This window comes from Budorcas taxicolor, chromosome 6 (genome assembly GCF_023091745.1).
Source record: "Budorcas taxicolor isolate Tak-1 chromosome 6, Takin1.1, whole genome shotgun sequence".
Lineage (NCBI taxonomy): Eukaryota > Metazoa > Chordata > Mammalia > Artiodactyla > Bovidae > Budorcas > Budorcas taxicolor.
In genome coordinates this window covers 71,274,593-71,295,198 of record NC_068915.1, presented here as the reverse complement: position 1 = coordinate 71,295,198, position 20,606 = coordinate 71,274,593, and the positions used below count along the sequence as shown (strand labels likewise).

The 20,606-nt window shown below is 37.1% G+C and overlaps 1 protein-coding gene across 1 annotated transcript in view; it reads left to right on the top strand.

The window, feature by feature from the left end:
• The window catches only part of CLOCK (clock circadian regulator), a 61,281-nt gene that overhangs the window by 9,138 nt on the left and 31,537 nt on the right, over positions 1-20,606 (top strand). Inside the window, exons 4-7 of the mRNA XM_052642012.1 lie at positions 525-673; positions 3,676-3,767; positions 10,593-10,682; positions 19,870-19,990. Coding sequence (XP_052497972.1) covers positions 525-673; positions 3,676-3,767; positions 10,593-10,682; positions 19,870-19,990 — 452 coding nt within the window. The remainder of the gene's footprint in view (positions 1-524; positions 674-3,675; positions 3,768-10,592; positions 10,683-19,869; positions 19,991-20,606) is intronic.

Sequence of the window (20,606 nt, the reverse complement as noted above, 5' to 3'; positions counted from 1 at the left end):
GTTACAGCTCTGTATTGGAGGCTGGGATAGAGGAGTAAAGAGGAAGAATGTGTGGGTGAGCCTGAGGGTAGAGAGATTTTCATCTTTAGATTTCTGTTTATAATTTAAAGCTTACAGGAGATGGATAACTTTCTCCTATTCAGTAATTTATAATAATTTGTATTTATATTTTACATGTACTTCCACAAACTATCTCAAGTAATAATAATAGCCTTGTAAGGGAAACACAAATTCTTGATAAATATTAGATTTAGTAAAACTTGAGATTTGAACGTAATTTGTCTTAAAAACAGATATGCCAAATGCTTAATATGTAAAAGTTTCTTTAGTGGTTAAGCCAAGAAGAAAAATTACTGTCCTAATTAACTATACTGTTGGTAACCTAGAATATGAACATTCATTACCATTTGTAGTCACAGAAGTACGTGCTCTGTGGTCATGTCCATATTGAGCATTGTATTAAACTATTTGTGTAGTTAAATGGATTGTTTGAAAGCTGCTTCTGTAATTTTTTATTCCATCAGAGTATCTAGAAACAAATCTGAAAAGAAACGTAGAGATCAGTTTAATGTTCTCATTAAAGAACTGGGATCCATGCTTCCTGGTAATGCTAGAAAGATGGACAAATCTACTGTTCTACAGAAGAGCATCGATTTTTTACGAAAACATAAAGGTACATTTTTAACTTTGTAAAATGGATTTTTTTTTTAAATAACACTCTCTCTTAAAGCATAATGTGATAGAATCTTGGCAGTAATGCTTGAGACTGCATGCTTCCTAACCTTTTTTCAAGAGAAAGAAACAATTGCCTTTTAATGATTCCCTGGTATGTTCTTTCTTTCATTCAACAAACATTTATTTAGTGCCTACTATATCCTTGGCTTCCCTGATGGCTCAGATGGTAAAGAATCTCCCCACAATGTGGGAGATGTGGGTTCAGTTCCTGAGTTGGGAAGATCCCCTGGAGGAGGGCATGGTGACCCGCTCCAGTATTCTTGCCTGGAAAATCCCCGTGGACAGAGGAGCCTAGTGGACTACAGTCCATGAGGTCACAAAGAGTGGGACATGACTGAGCAACTAACACACGTAGCTTAGATTCTTGTGGTGCAGGATAATAGTTCTGACCCTCAAGTAACTCAAACCAAGGGAGACAAATAATATATAAATATCTAATTACAATGCAAGTAATTATTGTGAGTGATGCTTGTAAAGAATATTTATGTGAGAATACAGAGGAAAGAATGTGTCAGAGAAGTCCTAAAACCAGTTCATTTTTCAGCTGAGTCTTTCTTTTATCTTAAGGAAAACAGCATTTCACATGGAAGGAGGAGCATTTGTAAAACCAGAGAAGCGAGGAGAGGTCAGTTTAACTGGAGCATAGAATTGAGTTGGAAAATTAGGAGTGTATTTGGAAGAGAATCGAGTCAGATCATGAGATATGTAATTTAAACAGATTACTTCAATGACTAAGAAATAAACATCGTTTTAAAGTGATTATTTGTTAAAGAAAATCACTTTGAGAAAATATGTCATGGAAAGGAAATCTTAGAGAATAGTAAGTATCTTGGTACTTAACAGATGCTACTTAATAGAAAATAGGTGAAAAACTTGTAGAAGGACATTTCCTTTTTCAGATGCAAATAAACTACAGAACTTCTCAAAAGAGAATTTGTAACTAGTGCTTTTATTTCTCGATAGCTCACTCTGTAATATATTACTAGCCTGGTTTATGCTCCACCACTGTTTAAAATTATTTTTCTTAATACCATGACCCCCACCCTCTCTGCTGCCGATAAGGCAGTAGCTCTTTCTTGTACCTCATCCTCTTCTGCATCTCTGAAGCACTGGGAATTTTTACCTGCCCTCCTCTGGCTTTCTTTTTCCTTGTTCTGAGATACGCTGGACTTCTTCATTCACCTCCCTCTCCCAACCGAGCTAACTTCTTTTCTCTTTCTGCCCTCTGAACATGACATTTCTGTAGGTCTTATCTTGTGTTCATGCTTTCTCCATGTTCTTACCCTTGGTTTTGCCTCTCTGTTAAACTGCTAAGTCTGTATTTTTAGATGCAGACTTCTTAGTTTTTCATTTCCAGATAACTTCTGAATCTTTGGTTTTAAATGTTCTCAGACTCAACACGTCTAAAACTGAATTCATTTTCATTTTGTCAAGTCATCTCTTTCTTTCAGTTTTCCATTTTCACACCACAATCCTTTCACTCCCCTGGGACTGAAACCTGAGAAGAGTTTTGCATTTTTTCATCTTCTTTAGTGTACAGTATCACAGTTGCCAAATTTTATTGATTCTTCTGGTAATGTGTCAAAATTGCTGGTTTATGAAATTTACTGCCTACATTATCATTACATTTTATCTCTACAAATGGTATTCTCACTAATTTCTTTGTCCCTTGTTAGTGCACTCATTCCTCAGACATTGTAGCAGTTCAGTAAATGATTGTTGAATGAAATGAAATGATATGCATGCATAATTATTTCCCCCTGACAATAGAGGATTAATTTTGGCATTTAGATTTTTTTTAAAGTTGAGCTTATGGTTCTCACAAAATTAAAATTTATCTGAAATTGAAAGGTAATTCTTACATACTTACTACTCTAAAAATAAACCTGGGTTTAGCTAAATTTGATGGAATTTGTTTATGGATTTAAGTCCTTTTTTCTGAATGTGTATAATTGATGTGAATTTGAAAAGCATGATTATATTCCACAGAATTAGTAGCTATAATTGTTCATATCTAATACAGACATTTCCAATATGCCAAGTTTGGGGTGCCAATTTTTTATGCTGTATTTATATATCTGGTAATAGAGACATCGAAACAACTTAGTCCATATTTTCCACTGCAAGATAGAGTATATTTTGTAGAGTAAAATCTATGATATGTATTTTAATTTTACTTGGTTGTTTTAATATGTCTGCATTTAAATATGGAAAAAATATTGCCTAAGTACAGATTTCATCATTTATGAATAGCTTTTTATAACAATCCATTAGAAGTATGTTGCAAAATTAACTATACTAATTGTGTTAAAATATGTGCCGAAAGCTAGGGAATCTCCAAATTTTGACCAGCTTCCTACCACTAAGAAAACATGCCAGAGGACACAGAGCAGAATCACTCTGGGTTTATTACTATAAAGTTTTTGCCTAGAATTTTAATTTAGTCTCTTTGATTAATTAAGAATAGAACACCTTAGACTGAGAAGAATCTCTGCCTGGCAATAGGCAGGCCTAAAATAATTCTTTTTTAAAAGCATACTGACTGATCTCCTTGGCTCCTTTCCTCCAGGTTTATGTCCTTAGGTCTGTTCTAGGTACTACGGTTTGAAAGGCAAAGAAAGGGGAAAGAATGTATTTCTAATGCTTGATGTAGTCTGCTTATTTTGATTCTTATTTGATCGTTGTGCAAAGCAGGAAGCAATCTCAGGCCAGTCAGGAACAAAGGTTCTCAAAGCTCCCCAGAGAAAATTCAGAGACTGGCATTTTTAAGAGACTAGTCTTAAAGTTATCCAAATTATTCAAGCAGATGACCTGCTACATTAGCTCAATATTTCATCATACCAAAATTTGGACCTCCTGATACCTACCTAGACCAATAAGTGTTATTGACTATGGCTCTTCTCTTTAATTAGTGCCACTAATGTGTCAATCTGTTTACAGAAATCACTGCACAGTCAGACGCTAGTGAAATTCGACAGGACTGGAAACCTACATTCCTTAGTAATGAAGAGTTTACACAATTAATGCTAGAGGTATGTCCAGATTAATTTTTGAAAAGTTTTATTTTCTTAAGAAATCACAGGGGTTACCAATTCTAGTATAGATTTAACAATATTAGTTTAATACTGAAAAATCTTAATTCAGTGTAAGTCAACCAACTATTCATTTAAAATTAACTGATGTAAGTATTGTAATAAAATAGTACTATATGTGGTAAAATAATGCCAAATCTTTGTGCTTTCAATATCATCTGAATTTTTGAGAGGCTTAATAAGTTAGAAACCTGTAACTACCAAGTTCTCTACCTGGACAACACTAACATTTAAATGAAAAATAAAATATATTATTCATCACATAGTAAATATTATGAAATGTATTTAACTGGACAGTAGGGTTTTTTTCAACAAATTAAAATCCACTTAAACACAGCATAAAATGATACTAAATGAAGTATTTTGAAAATATTAAAATAATGAAATAAACATTGAAAGGCAACTCTTCTCATTTTAAATAGAAACTTCTAAAAGGTTTTCCTTCTAAAAGTAGATATTCTTCTATGACAGAATTATTTTTGAATACAGTTCAGATCATACTTGCTTAGAATTGCAAAACTTAATATGTCACACAATCAGTTATAAAATCCACAAAAAGTTTGAGTCACTCATACCTATCAGTTTTACTTTTTAAACATTTCCAATTTAGATTAATAAGGATATCTTCATGTACACAAAGTACAGAGTTCAGTATCAGATTTCTATGAAAGCTTTTTTTTTCCCCCCCCAAAAAATAATAAATAAAGGTGGTATTATACTTGGGTGTTAACAGTTAAGGACAAGAGAAGTAGATAAGCAAAAGAAGCTAGAGATAGAAGGAGTAGAAGAAAACAATTGAAGTAGAGATTGTTAAATAATTTACATTTCTTATTCTGTTTGTTCAGGTTTGTTATTTTAGACTTTAAGCGTATATCTCTGTTGTGTATGTTTATGTAAGAACCATGTCTCAAGTGTCTTTGCATGTTGACTAAAGTCCAAGGCAACAGTGTTTTACAAATTATTGAATTATTTTTCTGTTTTTACTAGGTATAACAGTTAATTGCTGGATTAAGTCTTTATATATTCAGCAGAAATGTCACCATATAAAAATTTATTTGAGTGTAAATACATTGTATATATATTTAAAGCCATGCTTAACATCTGAAAGAATAACTGAGCACATCTTACATACCATTACCTCAGTGAATCCTCACAGTAATCTTATGAAGATACACTATTAGCATCTCTTTCTTACTTTCACATGAGGAAATTGGGCAAAGGGATTATGAAATTTGCTCAAAATAAAACTAATCCTGAGCCAGGATTCACTGCAGGAAAACTAGCCTCTGAGCCCTGTGGCCCTAGACCCTGTGTGCCCACTGCCGCTCATGGCACTTCTTCTCAGTGAAAGTTAGCTGTGGCACAGAACTTTTAGCTTGGTAACCAGCAATTAGTTCTTTAAATTAATGGACACAAGTTACAAACCAAATAATAGTTCCAATTAATTTTCTCTTCTCTAAAAAGAAGTTTGACATTGTCCAAAATTCTCTCTTTAGATTAAGTAATACATTTATGAAAGGGTGCAAACAAGCTAATGTTTGTAACCCCAAGAAGAAATCAACTCATTTAATTGTTCTTTAAATTTTTTTTTAATTTCTCAGTGCCATGATTCAATACCATCTGTGTTATCATAAATCCTTTTTAAAACCTTTTTCTTCATTTGGTTGTGTTGGGTCTTAGTTGCGGCATGTGGGATCCTCTTTGTGGTGCATGGACTCTCTAGCTGTGACATGCAGGCTCTGGGGTGCAAGGGCTCAGGTTGTGGCTAGCAAGCTTAGTTGCAACCAGGCACGTGGGATCTTACTTCCCTGACTAGGGATTGAACCTGTGTCCCCTGCACTGCAAGGCGGATTTTTAACGACTCGACACCAGGGAAGTCCCAGTCATAAACTCTTTACTTACCCTGCTTTATTGATGTGAAAATTTTCTTTTTTTAATAATTTTTCTTCATTTATATTTTTGACTTTTTTTGCCACACTGAGCGGCATGCAGGATCTTATTTCTCTAACCAGGGATCGAACCCACACCCCCTGCAGTGGAAGTGCAGAATCCTAACTGCTCGACTGCCAGGAAGTCCCCCCAAATTTTCTTATAAATTCATAAATTAATGTAATATCTGTATTTAAGAAACTTAGAAAGGTAAATTACCTATTCAATAATAAGCTAAATCGAAAAGAATTATCTTCAAATTTTTCTTTACAGTGAACAGATTTTAACTTAATTGCAAAGACATGTAGTACATATGTAGTATTAAAAATAACGAAATCAGAGAGTCTAGAGATTATAATCTTCTATATAAGAGAATATTTAAACATGTTAATTTTGAAACTATAAATTAGTTTTCTCACGATTATCCTCACAGCTTTTAAAATTATATTCCTGAAAAATATTACGTTGACTAACTTTTAATATGTCAAGCATATTTTTTATTTTTAGTGAATATTTGCAACTGCTAAGTAGGCATTTTAATGTTCATATGCCAGGATTGAAGGCTATGTATAATTGTGTGTATTGTAACCTGGGTTCAGCTAACCTAGTTGTGTTATTGTTGGCTTATCATGTTGATCAGGTTACAGTTAGGCAGTCTGGATGCCCTTTTCAGCAGAATTTCAGATGTAGTTTTTGTCTAGGAATGTTAGAGCTGCTAGCAGAAGAGCTGGGGTCATTCAGCTCAAACTCTTCGTTTTATGGCTGATGCCTGGAGAGATTGTAGCTTGTCCAGTCAGTTAATCAAAGAACTGAGACTGAGATCTTAAAATTCATTTATTCCTTGTGTGTTGGCTGTCTCTCTTCATTCTTCCATTGCCACCCATCCCTCTCCCTCTTATTTCTGATGCTTAAGGAATATTCCTTGCTACCCTTGTTGGGGATGTTGAGATTAACTAAGGAAATAAGGGCAATTTAGCCTTACTAGACCTCTGTGCCAAGTTATCTATGTATGTATATCCTGGTACAGAGTTCTTTCCTCTTGACAGCTGGCAGCTCTCCTCAGTACTCTACAAGGGAAGGGCCAGGGCCCTGCCTGCCTCATCTCAAGGAGGTTCTGTCCCCTTCCTTGGGACTTCCATCCAGTCTTGCCAGATTAAGTAGTCACTAAGTAAACACCCAAGATGTATACTGGCCTCTTGATATGTGCAAAGTTGATCTAAAGTAGATGTCAAATAGGAAGATGAGTTTTAACTAATGAGCCCTTTCCCTCCTATCACACAATGTGGACAAGGGATAACCTTCGCAGTCTTCAGTCTTGGGATAAGGACGTCCTTCTGTCTTGTTCCACATCTCTCAAGTCTTCCTCCTCAAAGCCCTTCCCGTTTTGGTGTACGTACCTACTTTCTTGGAAAATTACATCCTTCCATTCAAAAGAAATTTGAACTCTGGATCGTTTCTTGTGTTAAGACTTGGTGAGATGCTGATGCAGGCCTTTCTCTGCTGAATCTTTACCTGCTTCAGAAGAGAAAGGGGTAGGCTCTGCTTCTGGGAGTGGGGTCAGGTCATTAAGAGTTCTGATTTTAGTTTATTCACTTCACAGAAGAGAGCTGCATCCTAATTCCTAGTAGATCTCCTAGGAATAAGTAGAGTAGAGATCATCACAGTAATTTGCTTTCAAAGATGACACAGTCTAGCTTCATGTGAGAAAAGCATGTTCTCAAAATCACTGCAGATAGTGATTGCAGCCATGAAATTAAAAGACCCTTACTCCTTGGAAGGAAAGTTACGACCAACCTAGATAGCATATTCAAAAGCAGAGGTATTGCTTTGCCAACAAAGGTCTGTCTAGTCAAGGCTATGGTTTTTGCAGTGGTCGTCTATGGATGTGAGAGTTGGACTGTGAAGAAAGCTGAGCACCGAAGAATTGATGCTTTTGAACTGTGGTGTTGGAGAAGACTCTTGAGAGTCCCTTGGACTGCAAGGAGATCCACCCAGTCCATTCTAAAGGAGATCAGTCCTGGGTGTTCATTGGAGGGACTAATGCTGAAGCTGAAACTCCAATATTTTGGCCACCTCATGCGAAGAGTTGACTCATTGGAAAAGACCCTGATGCTGGGAGGGATTGGGGGCAGGAGAAGGGAACGACAGAGGATGTGATGGCTGGATGGCATCACTGACTCGATGGACATGAGTTTGACTGAACCCCAGGAATTGGTGATGGACAGGGAGGCCTGGCGTGCTGTGACTCATGGGGTTGCAAAGAGTCGGACACGACTGAGCAACTGAACTGAACTGAACATCATTTTGACCCTTTTCCTTAGGAAACAATACTGGCATAATTGTACTAAAGAGTTTTTGTGAAAATTTCATGCATTTGCTTAAATTATAAGGTTTCATCCCTTCACCTTACATTAGCCAAGAATGAGTTTGTCTGAGCCATTCTGGAAGGCAGACATCTGCTCAAATTAATTACTTTCTGATACCCAAACGTCTTCCCTCAATAAAGGGGAGATGGGGGATTCCTTTTTCCATACATTCACCATGCTGCTCCTAAGTTGCTTCAGTCATGTCCGACTCTGTGTGACCCCATAGACGGCAGCCCACCGGCTCCCCCGTCCCTGGGATTCTCCAGACAAGAACACTGGAGTGGGTTGCCATTTCCTTCTCCAATGCATGAAAGTGAAAAATGAAAGTGAAGTCGCTCAGTTGTGTCCAACTCTTTGTGACCCCATGGACTACAGCCTACCAGGCTCCTCCATCCATGGGCGTTTCCAGGCAAGAGTACTGGAGTAGGTTGCCATTGCCTTCTAGTAATGTTAATTACAGTAACAACGATCTAGAAATAATACGTTTCAGCAAGAGGAATAATTAGATAAAAGGGAACACTTTGCAGTCATTAAAAAGGATGATTTTAGGTAGGTCTCTATTGAATAGGAAAGATGTTCCCTTTATGCTAAGAGAGAAAAACAAATTACATATATATATATATAATCCCATTCACCATATACCTAAACAATTACTTAGAATTAGAGGGAGGTTGCTCCAACTTTCAAATACATGAGTAACATACAAGTATTTTTTATTTGCTGTGTGCCACACATATGCCAGGTGCTGCAGATATGCAGTGTTGTAGATACAATATAGTTCTTACCAGAATTGCATCCTTTGAGAGAGCCCTGTACTTACACAAGAAATTCAGATTAAGTGTGATAACTATTTGATAGAAGAGGAACTCTTCTGATGATATACTTTATCTGCTGTATATCTTTAGTATCTTTTGTTTTTTGTTTTAAGTTACTTGTTTGTTTATGACTGCTGTGGGTCTTGGTTGCTGCGTGCTGGCTTGCTCTAGTTGCAGCAAGTGGGGGCTATGTTCTAGTTGCAGTGCATGGGCTTCTCATTGCCATGGCTTCTCTCGTTGTGGAGTGTGGGCTGTAGGCGTGCGGGCTTCGGTAGTTGCAGCATGCAGGCTCAGTAGTTGTAACACATGGGCTTAGTTACCTCATGGCATGTGGGATCTCACCCATCCAGGGATCAAACCCATGTCCTCTGCCTTGGCAGGTGAATTCTTAGCCACTGGACCACCAGGGAAGTCTTCAACATTTTTTCCATTGGCTCTTCTTTTCCTCAGCCTGAAAATATATTTCAGTTTCTTTTTCTAAAAAAATAACTTCCCTTGATACTTTGTCCTCTCAAAATGTGTCCTTTCATGAACTTGAACAAAGTGTTTTATAATATAGCCTTCTGATGATCCACCCATGTCTAAACACACTGTAGTATGAATCTCCTTCCTGTTGACATAACTCTTGAAAGTCAGCAAAATTCAGTCCATTTTTTTATTCCTTGTCTTGTTTGATCCCATTTTTTACTGAACCATCCATTTTCCTCCTCACTTACTTTGTCATTCTTTCTTCCATTGACTTCATCAACAGCGTGTCTTCTGTCCTGTCTTTGTCATTTTCTCTGGCACTTTCGCTCCTTCTCATCTCTGTATGTAGATATTACCCCAAACCTTTGTCTTTGGCATCCTTTTCATTTTTGCAGATCTCATTTCTTTAGCTTCCACTTTGGTGCCTAGGATTCTCAGATGAAAAACTTTGTGAGACATGAATAAAGTGTTGCTTTTTGTTAAGTATTGTTCCCCTTTGCTGACTCCTCTCCGGAACTCTTAACATCACATTTCCTAATGCTTGCCTACGTCCTTTCTTCTCTGTTTTTACTGCTATTAATTTCATTCGGATTCTCCTTAACGTCTCTGATTATTCCAAAGGCCACTGAAATTTTCCTGTTAATTCACTTTTCCCTCAAAATCCATTTTACACATTGCTTCCAGACCACTCTTAAGCTAAGTTCATCTGTCTTGCCCTGATATTCAAAGCCTTGCATGATCTGAGCTCACTCTATTTTTTCAGCTTATTCCCTTTCAAAGTTTATTCCCTGTGCTTCAGTCATACACTTCTGTTAAGATTATATGTTACGGTGATAATGTGTTCTTTTGTTGGCCAAAGACATATTGTTGATGGCATCTGTGCTTTGGAAATATTAATATCTTCAAATAAGACCATCATTGTATAATAACATATGATAAAGGTAGAACATTAAGTCTCTATCTTTTAGAAACTTGCCATTCAGTAATGGTCATAGAGTGATATTTTTCTTCCAGAAGCATCTTAAAATGCACAAAGATAGATACTAAGGTATTATAAAGGGGAAAAGCTAGTATTTTGGCAGTGCTCTAGAAATTTCCAGTTCTTTGTGATTTATCTTAGATTTTTATGTCTGTCCTGTGAAATACTTTTTTCTTTTCATTTAACTGACCATTGTGTTTAATTTCAGGCTCTTGATGGTTTTTTTTTAGCAATCATGACAGATGGAAGCATAATATATGTGTCTGAGAGTGTAACTTCATTGCTTGAACATTTACCGGTAAGTATAAAAATCCTATGATCTCTTTCTCACTTAAAAAAATTATTTTATTAATATGTTTATTTTTGGAGGATAATTGATTTACAGTATTGTGATGGTTTCTGCTATACATCAACATGAATCAACCATAGGTATACATATGTCCCCTCCCTCTTGAACCTCCCTCCTACCTCCCACCCTGTCTTTCTCAATGCCTATTTTTAAATGTTCTAAAACCTTAAGAAGTGAAGGCCCCAGAGCACTGTTGAACAATGATCAGAGTGGGGATGAGACCTCTAAGTATGTCTTAGTTTTAGTATGGCTGTATTTTTTCAGGTCAGTCATGACTCTCCTTTGTAGTAACTAAATATTCAACTCCTACTTTAACCTCTATTCTTCCTGTCTTCTTTATTCTAATGCTGAGTTTTCACTATTAACTTTAATCAGTGTGGTGGTGATGTCACTTACTCATTGAAAATATCTTGGGAATAACTAAATTTCTACTGAGATATTTGTTGCAGCTCAATAATAATTTTCTCAAAAGAATAACTTACAAGAACATGCTGAAAATAATAGATACAGAACTTTTGTGCTCTGTGACTTGAGTTGATAATATTTTAATTCCCATATTCCATTTGTTCTTAATATGACCCAAAGGGTAGATAATCAGAAAAGATATATGTAAATTTTGATTAGAATGGTGAGTACCTGAATTAGTGTTTGCTGTTTTACTTAAGATATATTTATTGAACATCTGTGCTACCAGATACTATGCTAGGTGCTGTGCTCCAGTTGACAGTTTTTATGAATTTGAAGTTTTTGTTGAATATGTAATATTCTCATCTAAGGTGATGTTACACAAAAATGGGTTTGCCTCTTGGTGGATGTCAAGCCATTAGACACAACCAAGCCAAAGATTAGGAGAAGGAAGGATTTATTATTACTTGGAGCAAGTAAGAACACCAAAGATACTTTGGGAAGTATCTTTCCCAAAGCAGTATCTCTCTGAACAGCAAAATTAGGGAATTTTTAAGCTAAGAATACATGTATATTCATGAAGGGACTTGAGCAGAGGAGAATTCAGTATAAAAGTAGGGCAAAGGTCAACAGCATCTAAGCTTTACTTGATTGAAGTGAGAAAGGGTCAACATCATCATCATATTCTCCACTTAGCAGAGGCCCTTGGTTTCCTGTAGAACTCGGGCATATTTTATAAATATCCTTTGAGGAGGAACTGGAACTCTGCTCTCACTGCACTGTTGTTTGCCTGCTCTTTCTCTGTTCCTGTGTTCCTTTGTTCCCGTAAGATCATTCATTACTAATATTCGTTCAGGGGCAAGCATTGTGGCCAGGCTTAGATTACAAAATGGCTTCTTATGTCAAGAAAGCTATTTCTGGTTCTCTTTCTCTGGCAACCCTCTAACTTATTGGCTTAAAATAGGGTTTGGATGTAAATATTTTGAAGTTACTTATAAATTACTCTTAAAATGCCATCTCTTGAAAATGTGTAACAGTACAAAGTCATCTGTTCTATAAAGATTTCTTTAAAGAGATGTTGAAAAGCAGTATCTCCTTCTCTCTGATTACGCTGCTGTTTTGTACTTTATGAAGAGAATTTACTCTATACTTACAAGGCCAGATTCTATAAGGGAACTTTATTTCTGAAAGTCAGGCAGTAAATAATTTGCTGATTTCTGTGTCACACAGAAAATGACTTGGCTTTACTGCTTCTCTGGGGGCAGACCAAAGGACAGACTGATAACTGAATTTTTCTGGATAACTGTTTCCTTAAGAAAAAATTTGCATAGTAAGAAAAGTCAGGGAAAGAAATCCTTTGTAGGATTATGATATGGCTAAGTTAAGATTGAATAATAAATAAAACGAATGAATATAACAAAACAGAAGCAGACTCACAGATAAAGAAAAACTAGCAGTTATCAGTGTGGAAGGGGATGGGAGAAGGGTGTGATGGGGGAGGGGATTACCGGTGCAAGGTATAAAAGCCGAGAAACAAGAATATATTGTCTAGCACAGGGAAATATAGCCATTATTTTGCAATAACTTTAAGTGGAGTGTAATCTGTTAAAACAATTGATTCATTAATGTTGTACACCTAAAACTAATAATACTATAAATCAACTGTAATAAAATGAGGTTGAGTAATTTGAATAAACGTATAATTATAGGCTTTTAAACCTATAAACAATTTTATTGGATTTTCTTTCAGTTATGTATTTTTACAAACTATATAATCTTTAGTCATAATCAGGGTGTAATTTGCAGTGTGGTCAGACTTTTAAAATGCCTGCTTCTTGGGCACTTTTCCTGGACTTCACTGAGAATTAGATGCCTTTTCTCTGTTTTCATGTTACCTTATACCTACTGCCACCATGACACTTACAGTGAATTGTAATTTTCTGTTTATTTGGATAATAATGGTACGCTTTCTAAGTGCAGGGACTTTATGTCTGTATCCACATAGGCTGGCTAGTTTCTTAGTGAGGCGTTTAGTAATTATTGATTGAGTATAAGAAAGTGAGTAGATTATTTGAAATAGATGTTTTAAAGATTGTTTCCTAATGCCATACTGGATCTTCAGTGAGGGAATATTTCATGGCATATTGAAATAACAAACATGTGTGCAACAGACCTAGTTAGGACCCAGCTGTTTGATAATTAACATACTCCCCTCAATGAAAAGCTTCATGACCTTCTCATTGACTTCTGGATTAAAAAAAAATTAATTTTGGAGTTATTTTTACATTTATAGAAAAATTACGAAGATAGTACAGAGTTCCCATATATGCCTACCCAGTTTCCTCTGTTAGTAACATCTTCTGGGTGTTTTTAACCGTTGGTGTCACCCAAAGCATGTAGAGACCGGCAGGTGAGTTTCTGGGCAGAAGAGATTGCTGCTGATAACAGCAGACCCATTTCATTGCATACTGAGTTAATAGTATCCTTTAGTAAAACAGGTTTTTTTGGTTCTTTTTTTCTTTTAACTGCTCTCCAGTTACAATGGATACTTTCCCTCACACCACTTACATTGCTGTATTGTTTATTTGGCTGAGCTGGGTCTTAGTTGTAGCACCTAGGATCTTTCTTGTGGTATGCAGGATTTTTTTTAGTTGTGGCATGTGGGATCTAGTTCCCTGACCAGGGATCGAACCCAGGCCCCCTGCATTGGGAGCATAGATTCCTAGCCACTGGACCACCAAGGAAGTCCCCAGAAGGATGTTTTGATAAAATGAAATAAAACTTGTTTAGGATCAAACCCAATAAGGAAAAAAAAAGTGATTTTTCTCTTTTGGCCTGCCATTAATAATTAAACTGTTACAGATGTTAAGCAAAAGATGTAAAACAGTGGTGTCCCTTTCTTTCTGTTTTAACATACATACCTTTTTATCTAAAATACATTCTTGACTCTTGTCCGGAGGGGAAGAAACATTAGAAAATCTCTAAATATAAAGCTTTAGTGTTTATAATTCAGTTCTGTTGAGGAATTAAAATTTGCCATCTTAATCAGTGGTCAGGATGACTTAACAGTTTTTAATTTAAATTTTAAATCTAGCTATAAAATTGCATGTCTGATTCTATAGGTCTTGGAAAATATTTTTTCTTAATTTTGTCATGTTGTACTTATGAAGCTAATTTAGGTAAATTTTAACCTATTTGTGGCTACTAATCAGGAAAGGAAATTTATGGATTTTTTTTTTCATTCCTGAAGTGGTTTTCTACAACAAAATGATAGGATCATACCACCTCCAGGGCAGAAGAGATTTTAGACATTTTTCGCCCAGCCCCCTTTAAAAACGTATATGAACCCCAGAGAATTGTTCAGTAATTTAGTGGGAATACCAAGACATAAAGTCTCTCTACTGGGAACTTAAAATTTGTAAACTTTTACAATTCAAAATTGCTTTCCTCCCACTTGCTTAAATGTGTTCCTGAGAAGAGAGTATATTAAATTTGTTACCACGTAATACAGGGAGGAAGATTAACCATTTTACATAGCCTGACAGAGTCCTTTTCCCTGGTGGCTCAGAGGTTAAAGCGTCTGCCTGCAATGCGGGAGATCTGGGTTGGGAAGATCCCCTAGAGAAGGAAATGGCAACCCACTCCAGTATTCTTGCCTGGAGAATCCCGTGGACTGAGGAGCCTGGTGGACTACAGTCCATGGGGTCGCAAAGAGTCAGACACAACTGAGCGACTTCACTTCACTTCGCTTCACTTTTGACAGAGTCCAGGAATAACACTGCTATTAAGATATTGTATGAGCCTTTCATTATCTATTTTTCTTAACTTGAAAATTTTGAAATATAAACACAAGTGTGTCTTAAGAAAGTCAGTACAATGTTTGGTGTAAATACAGTAAGCAGAAGTAAAAATCTAGAATTTTTAAAGTAGTTATATGATTATTTGGACTTCTCTATTTGCAAATAAGTATTTTTAATAAGAAAACAAATATTTGAAGGAAGTAAATAAAGCCTATCAAAAGGGCCAGAATCTTTGCCCCTTATGCTCTGTCCGTAGCTCTTCAGGCACTCTTACCCTTGAATCTGTTCATCTCTTCCATGGCATAATCATAAGGGATTTGATTTAGGTCATATCTGAATGTCCTACCTTCTTCAATTTAAGCCTGAATTTTGCAAAAAGGAGCTTATGATCTGTGCCACAGTTAGCTCCAGGTCTTGTTTTTGCTGACTGTATAGAACTTCTCCATCTTGGCTGCAAAGAACATAATCAGTGTGATTTTGGTATTGACCATTGGTGATGTCCATGTGTAGAGTTGTTGGAAAAGGTTGTTTGCTGTGACTAGCACATTCTCTTGACAAAACTCTGTTAGCCTTTGCCCTGCTTCATTTTGTACTCCAAAGGCCAAATTTCCCTGTTACTCCAGGTATCTCTTGACTTTCTACTTTTGCATTCCAATCCCCTATGATGAAAAGGACATCTTTTTCTGGTGTTAGTTCTGGAAGGTGTTGTAGGTCTTCATAGAACTGGTTAACTTCAGCTTCTTTGGCATCAGTGATTGGAGCATATTACTGTGATGTTGAATGGTTTGCCTTGGAAATGAACCGAGATCATTCTGTCGATTTTGAGGTTGTACCCAAGTTCTGCATTTTTGACCCTTTTGTTGACTATAAGGGCTACTCCATTTCTTCTAAGGGATTCTTGCCCACAGTAGTAGATATAATGGTCATTTGAATTAAAGTCACCCATTTCCATCCATTTTAGTTCACTGATTGCTGAGATGTCGTTGTTCACTCTTGCCATCTCCTGCTTGATCACTTCCAATTTACCTTGATTCCTGGACCTAACATTCCAAGTTCCTATTATTAATAACAGCAGTACTGTTATTTACAGCTTTGGACTTTACTTTCACCACTAGACACATGCTCAACTGAACATCTTTACCACTTTGACCCACTTCATTCTCTGTGGTTGTTCAGTTGCTAAGTTGTGTGCAACTCTTTGCAACCCCGTGAACTGCAGCAAGCCAGGCTTCCCTGTCCTTCACTATCTCCCAGTTTGCTCAAACTCATGTGAATTATGTTGATGATGCCATCCAATCATCTCATACCCCCTTTTCCTCCTGCCCTCAGTCTTTTCCAGCATCAGGGTCTTTTCCAGTGAGTTGGCTCTTGGCTTCAGGTGGCCAAAGTATAGAAGCTTCAGCTTCAGCTTCAGCGTCAATCTTTCCAGTGAATATTGAGGGTTGATTTATTTTAGGACTGACTGGTTTCATCTCTTTTTTGTCCAAGAGACTCTCAAGAGTTGAGGAATGTACGGATAACCACTAGGCCATTCAGATATAACCTAAATCAAATCCCTTTTGATGATACAGTGGAGGTGATGAATATATTCAAGGGATTAAATCTGGTAGACAAAGTGCCTGAAGAACTATGGACAGAGGTTCCTAACATGGTACAGGAGGCAGTGACCAAAACCATCCCCAAGAAGAAGAAATGCAAGAAGGCAAGGTGGTTGTCTGAGGAAGCATTACAAATAGCTTAGGAAAGAAGAGAAGCGAAAGGCAAAGGAGAAAGGGAAAGGTATGTGCAACTGAATGCAGAGAGTTCCACAGAAGAGCAAGGAAAGATAAAAAGGGCTTCTTTAATGAACAATGAAAAGAAATAGAGGAAGACAATAGAAAGGAAAAGACTAGCGACCTCTTCTATAAAACTGGAGATATGAAGATAACATTTCATGCAAGGATGGGCGCAGTAAAGGACAGAAATGTTATGGACCTAACAGAAGCAGATGAGATTAAGAGATGTGAAGAATACACAGAAGAACTCTTCAAAACAGATCTTCATGACCCAGATAACCATGATGGTGTAGTCATTCACCTAAACCTGGACATCCTGAAGTGAGAAGTCAAGTGGGCCTTAGGAAACATTACTATGAATAAAGCTAGTGGAGGTGATGGGATTCCAGCTCAGCTATTTAAAACCCTGAAAGATGGTGCTTTAAAGTGCTGCACTCAGTGTTACAACAAATTTGAAAAACTCAGCAGTGGCCACTGGACTGGAAAAAAGTCAGTTTTCATTCCAGTGTCAAAGAATGTTTAAACTACTGTACAGTTGTGCTCATTTCACATGCTAGCAAGGCTATGCTCAAAATCCTTCAAGTTAGGCTTCAACACTTATGTGAACCAAGAACTTCCAAGTTGGGTTTAGAAGAGTCAGAGGAACCAGAGATCAAATTGCCAACGTTTGTTGGGTCATGAATAAAGCAAGGGAATTCCAGAAAAACATCTAATTCAGCTTTATTGACTATGCTAAAGCCTTTGACCCTGTGGATCACAACAAACTGAAAAATTCTTCAAGAGATGGGAGTACCAGATCACCTTTCTCTTTCCCGAGAAAACTGTATGCTGGTCAAGAAGCAACAGTTAGATCCAGACATGGAGCAAGGGACTGGTTCAGAATTGGGGAAGGAGTGTGACAAAGCTGTATTCTGTCATTCTGCTTATTTAACTTCTGTGCAGGGTACATCATATAAAATGCAGAGCTGCATGAATCACAAGCTAGAATCAAGATTACCAGGAGAAATATCTACATCCTCAGATATGTACAGGATACCAATCTAATGGCAGAAAATGAAGAGGAAGTAAAGAACCTCTTGATGAGAGTGAAAGAAGAGAGTGAAAAAGCTGACTTGAAACTCAGCATTAAAAAATTAAGATTATGGCAGCTGATCCCATCACTTCTGGGCAAATAGAAGGGGAAAAAGTGGAAGCAGGGCTAGTTTTATTTTGGGGGGTTCCAAAATCACTGCGGACAATGACTGTAGCCATGAAATAAAACATTTGCTCTTTGGAAAAGCTATGACAAATCTAGACAGCATATTAGAAAGCAGAAACATCACTTCGATGACAAAGGTCCATATATTAATAGTCAAAGCTATGGTTTTCCTAGTAGTTATATAGATGTGAGAGTTGAACCATAGAGGAGGCTCAGCACCAAAGAATTGATGCTTTTGAATGGAGGTGCTTGAGAAGACTCTTGAGAGTCCCTTGGACAGCAAGGAGATCAAACCAGTCAGTCCTAAAGGAAATCAATCCTGCCTGAATATTCATTGGAAGGACTGATGCTAAAGCTGAAGCTCCAGTACTTTTATCACCTGGTGTGCAGAGCTGACTCATTTGAAAAAACCCTGATGCTGGGAAAGATTGAAGGCAAATGGAGATGGGGGTAACAGAGGATGAGGTGGTTAGATAGCATCACCAACTCAATGGGCATGAATTTGAACAAACTCTAGGAGTTAGTGGAGGAGTGAGGAGCCTGGCATGCTGCAGTCCATGGGGTCACAAAGAGTTGGACATGAGTTAACAACTGGACAATAAACAACAGCAATGCAGTTAAAAGACATATTTTCGGAGGAAGTAATTTCAGCTGGTCTGTGAAAGACAGAAGAGTACAAATGTGGTGAGAGAGGAAAGATTCACTTCATGAGGTGTACCTTGAAGGCTAGGGAAAGGACTGAAGAAAGTGTATATGGCTTGTATGAGAGTGGTTAACACCCCTATCCTGCTTCTTACCATCCTCAGTGGCTCTCTGTTTTTTGTTACTGTTTGAGGTTTTTTGTTTTGAACAATCTTAAAAATATTTGAAATAGGAAATAAAAGTGAAACTACTTAGTGGAACCCTTAGCCCTGTCTTCACCTCCCTTGCCTCCCATAGTCTTGGAGCTATCACTTCATTATCCCCAGGATTTCACAGAGCAGTTTGAAATGCAGAGAAACCAAGTAGCCTGGATGGGATTTGGCAGGATAAGTAGTGGTAAAGAACTCACCTGCCAGTTCAGGAGACATGAGATGTGGGTTGGATCCCTGGGTCGGGAAGATCCCCTAGAGAAGGGCATGGCAACCCACTCCTGTATTCTTGCCTAGAGAATCTCATGGACAGAGGGGTCTGACAAGGCTACAGTGCATGGGGTTGCACAGAGTCAGACATGACTGAAGCAGCTTACCACAGACACATACATGATTTCACTAAAATTTTATTGTCCATGGTTCTTATGGACCGATGCTGTCCTATTCGCTTTGGATTCCACAGCCATGTCACATTGTAGGCAACCTCTTGCTGGTCAGATTACTGTTGATTAAAGCCATATCTTAGCATAGATAATAATGCTCAGCATGTAAGTCATCTTTTTTGGGAAGAGGTATTTATCTTAAAGCATGACTTTTTGACAGTGGGATACAGGTTAGATGACTGGAAAAGATGAAATAAAGAAAGGACACATTGGGCAACTGAACTGACAGCAAAGTCAGGTCTTCTCTTCATGTAGCCTATGGCTCGTCCTGTGGTCCTTTATTTGTAGTGTATATCCCACTCACCAGAAATTGATATGTAAGGCTACATCTGGTAGCCAGAGATTCTTCTAATAAGCTTTCTTAGTCCTGTTATATTTTACATGTTCACATGCGGTGAAACTTACAATTTACAAAACTTTCAAAGGTCGTATTGATCACGAATCTGATGATGCTAGTATCAGAGACAGTGAGATTATGGAAACTTTTTTCACCTTCTCAATCTTGTCTTTTGAGTTGTACTTGAAACTTGATATTTGTCACTGTTTACAGACAATGAAACGTCAACCATATGCTTGTCTGATGTTTAAGAGTGATTATATATTTTTAAAATAAATTTCTCTTGAATCACTGTAATTATTTAATAAAAAAAATTTTTTTTTCCAGTCAGATCTTGTGGATCAAAGTATATTTAATTTTATCCCAGAGGGGGAACATTCAGAAGTTTATAAAATACTCTCTACCCATCTGCTGGAAAGTGATTCATTAACCCCTGAATATTTAAAATGTAAGTAGTACCTCTTAAGCGAAAAGTTACACAGATTTGGTTGCATTATCCTTTACTTTTGTAATTTCCTGACAGAGATATGTTTAACCAAATTAACACATAGCATCATCCCAAATCCCCTATTAGATCCTTTTTAAATATTAAAATATAATGGAATTATGACCATGTGAAAAGTCTGAACTCTGTTCCAGAATACAGTGAAATCTCATCTGTTATAATATGCCATAAAACTATTTTATATGAAAATGGAACTCAGCAATATATTCTTACTAATTTTTATACAAAAATCTTACTGTAGTAAGAGAAAATTAAGGGCTTTTATTTTCACCATCACTAACCAATTGAACACTGAAACTATGAGACAAAACATGTTTTTTATAAAATTACTTAATCAAAGAAATTTTGTGCTCTATTAAGCAGAATTAAACAATAATTTATTGGATATGTCTAATGTGCCAGATGGGAATCCCCCTGCCAATGCAGAGATGCAGGTGTGATTTCTAGGTTGGGAAGACCCCGTGGAGAAGGAAATGACAACCCACTCCAACCCACTCCAGTGTTCTTGCCTGGGAAATCCCATGGACATAGGAGCCTGGCGTGGTACAGTCCATGCGGT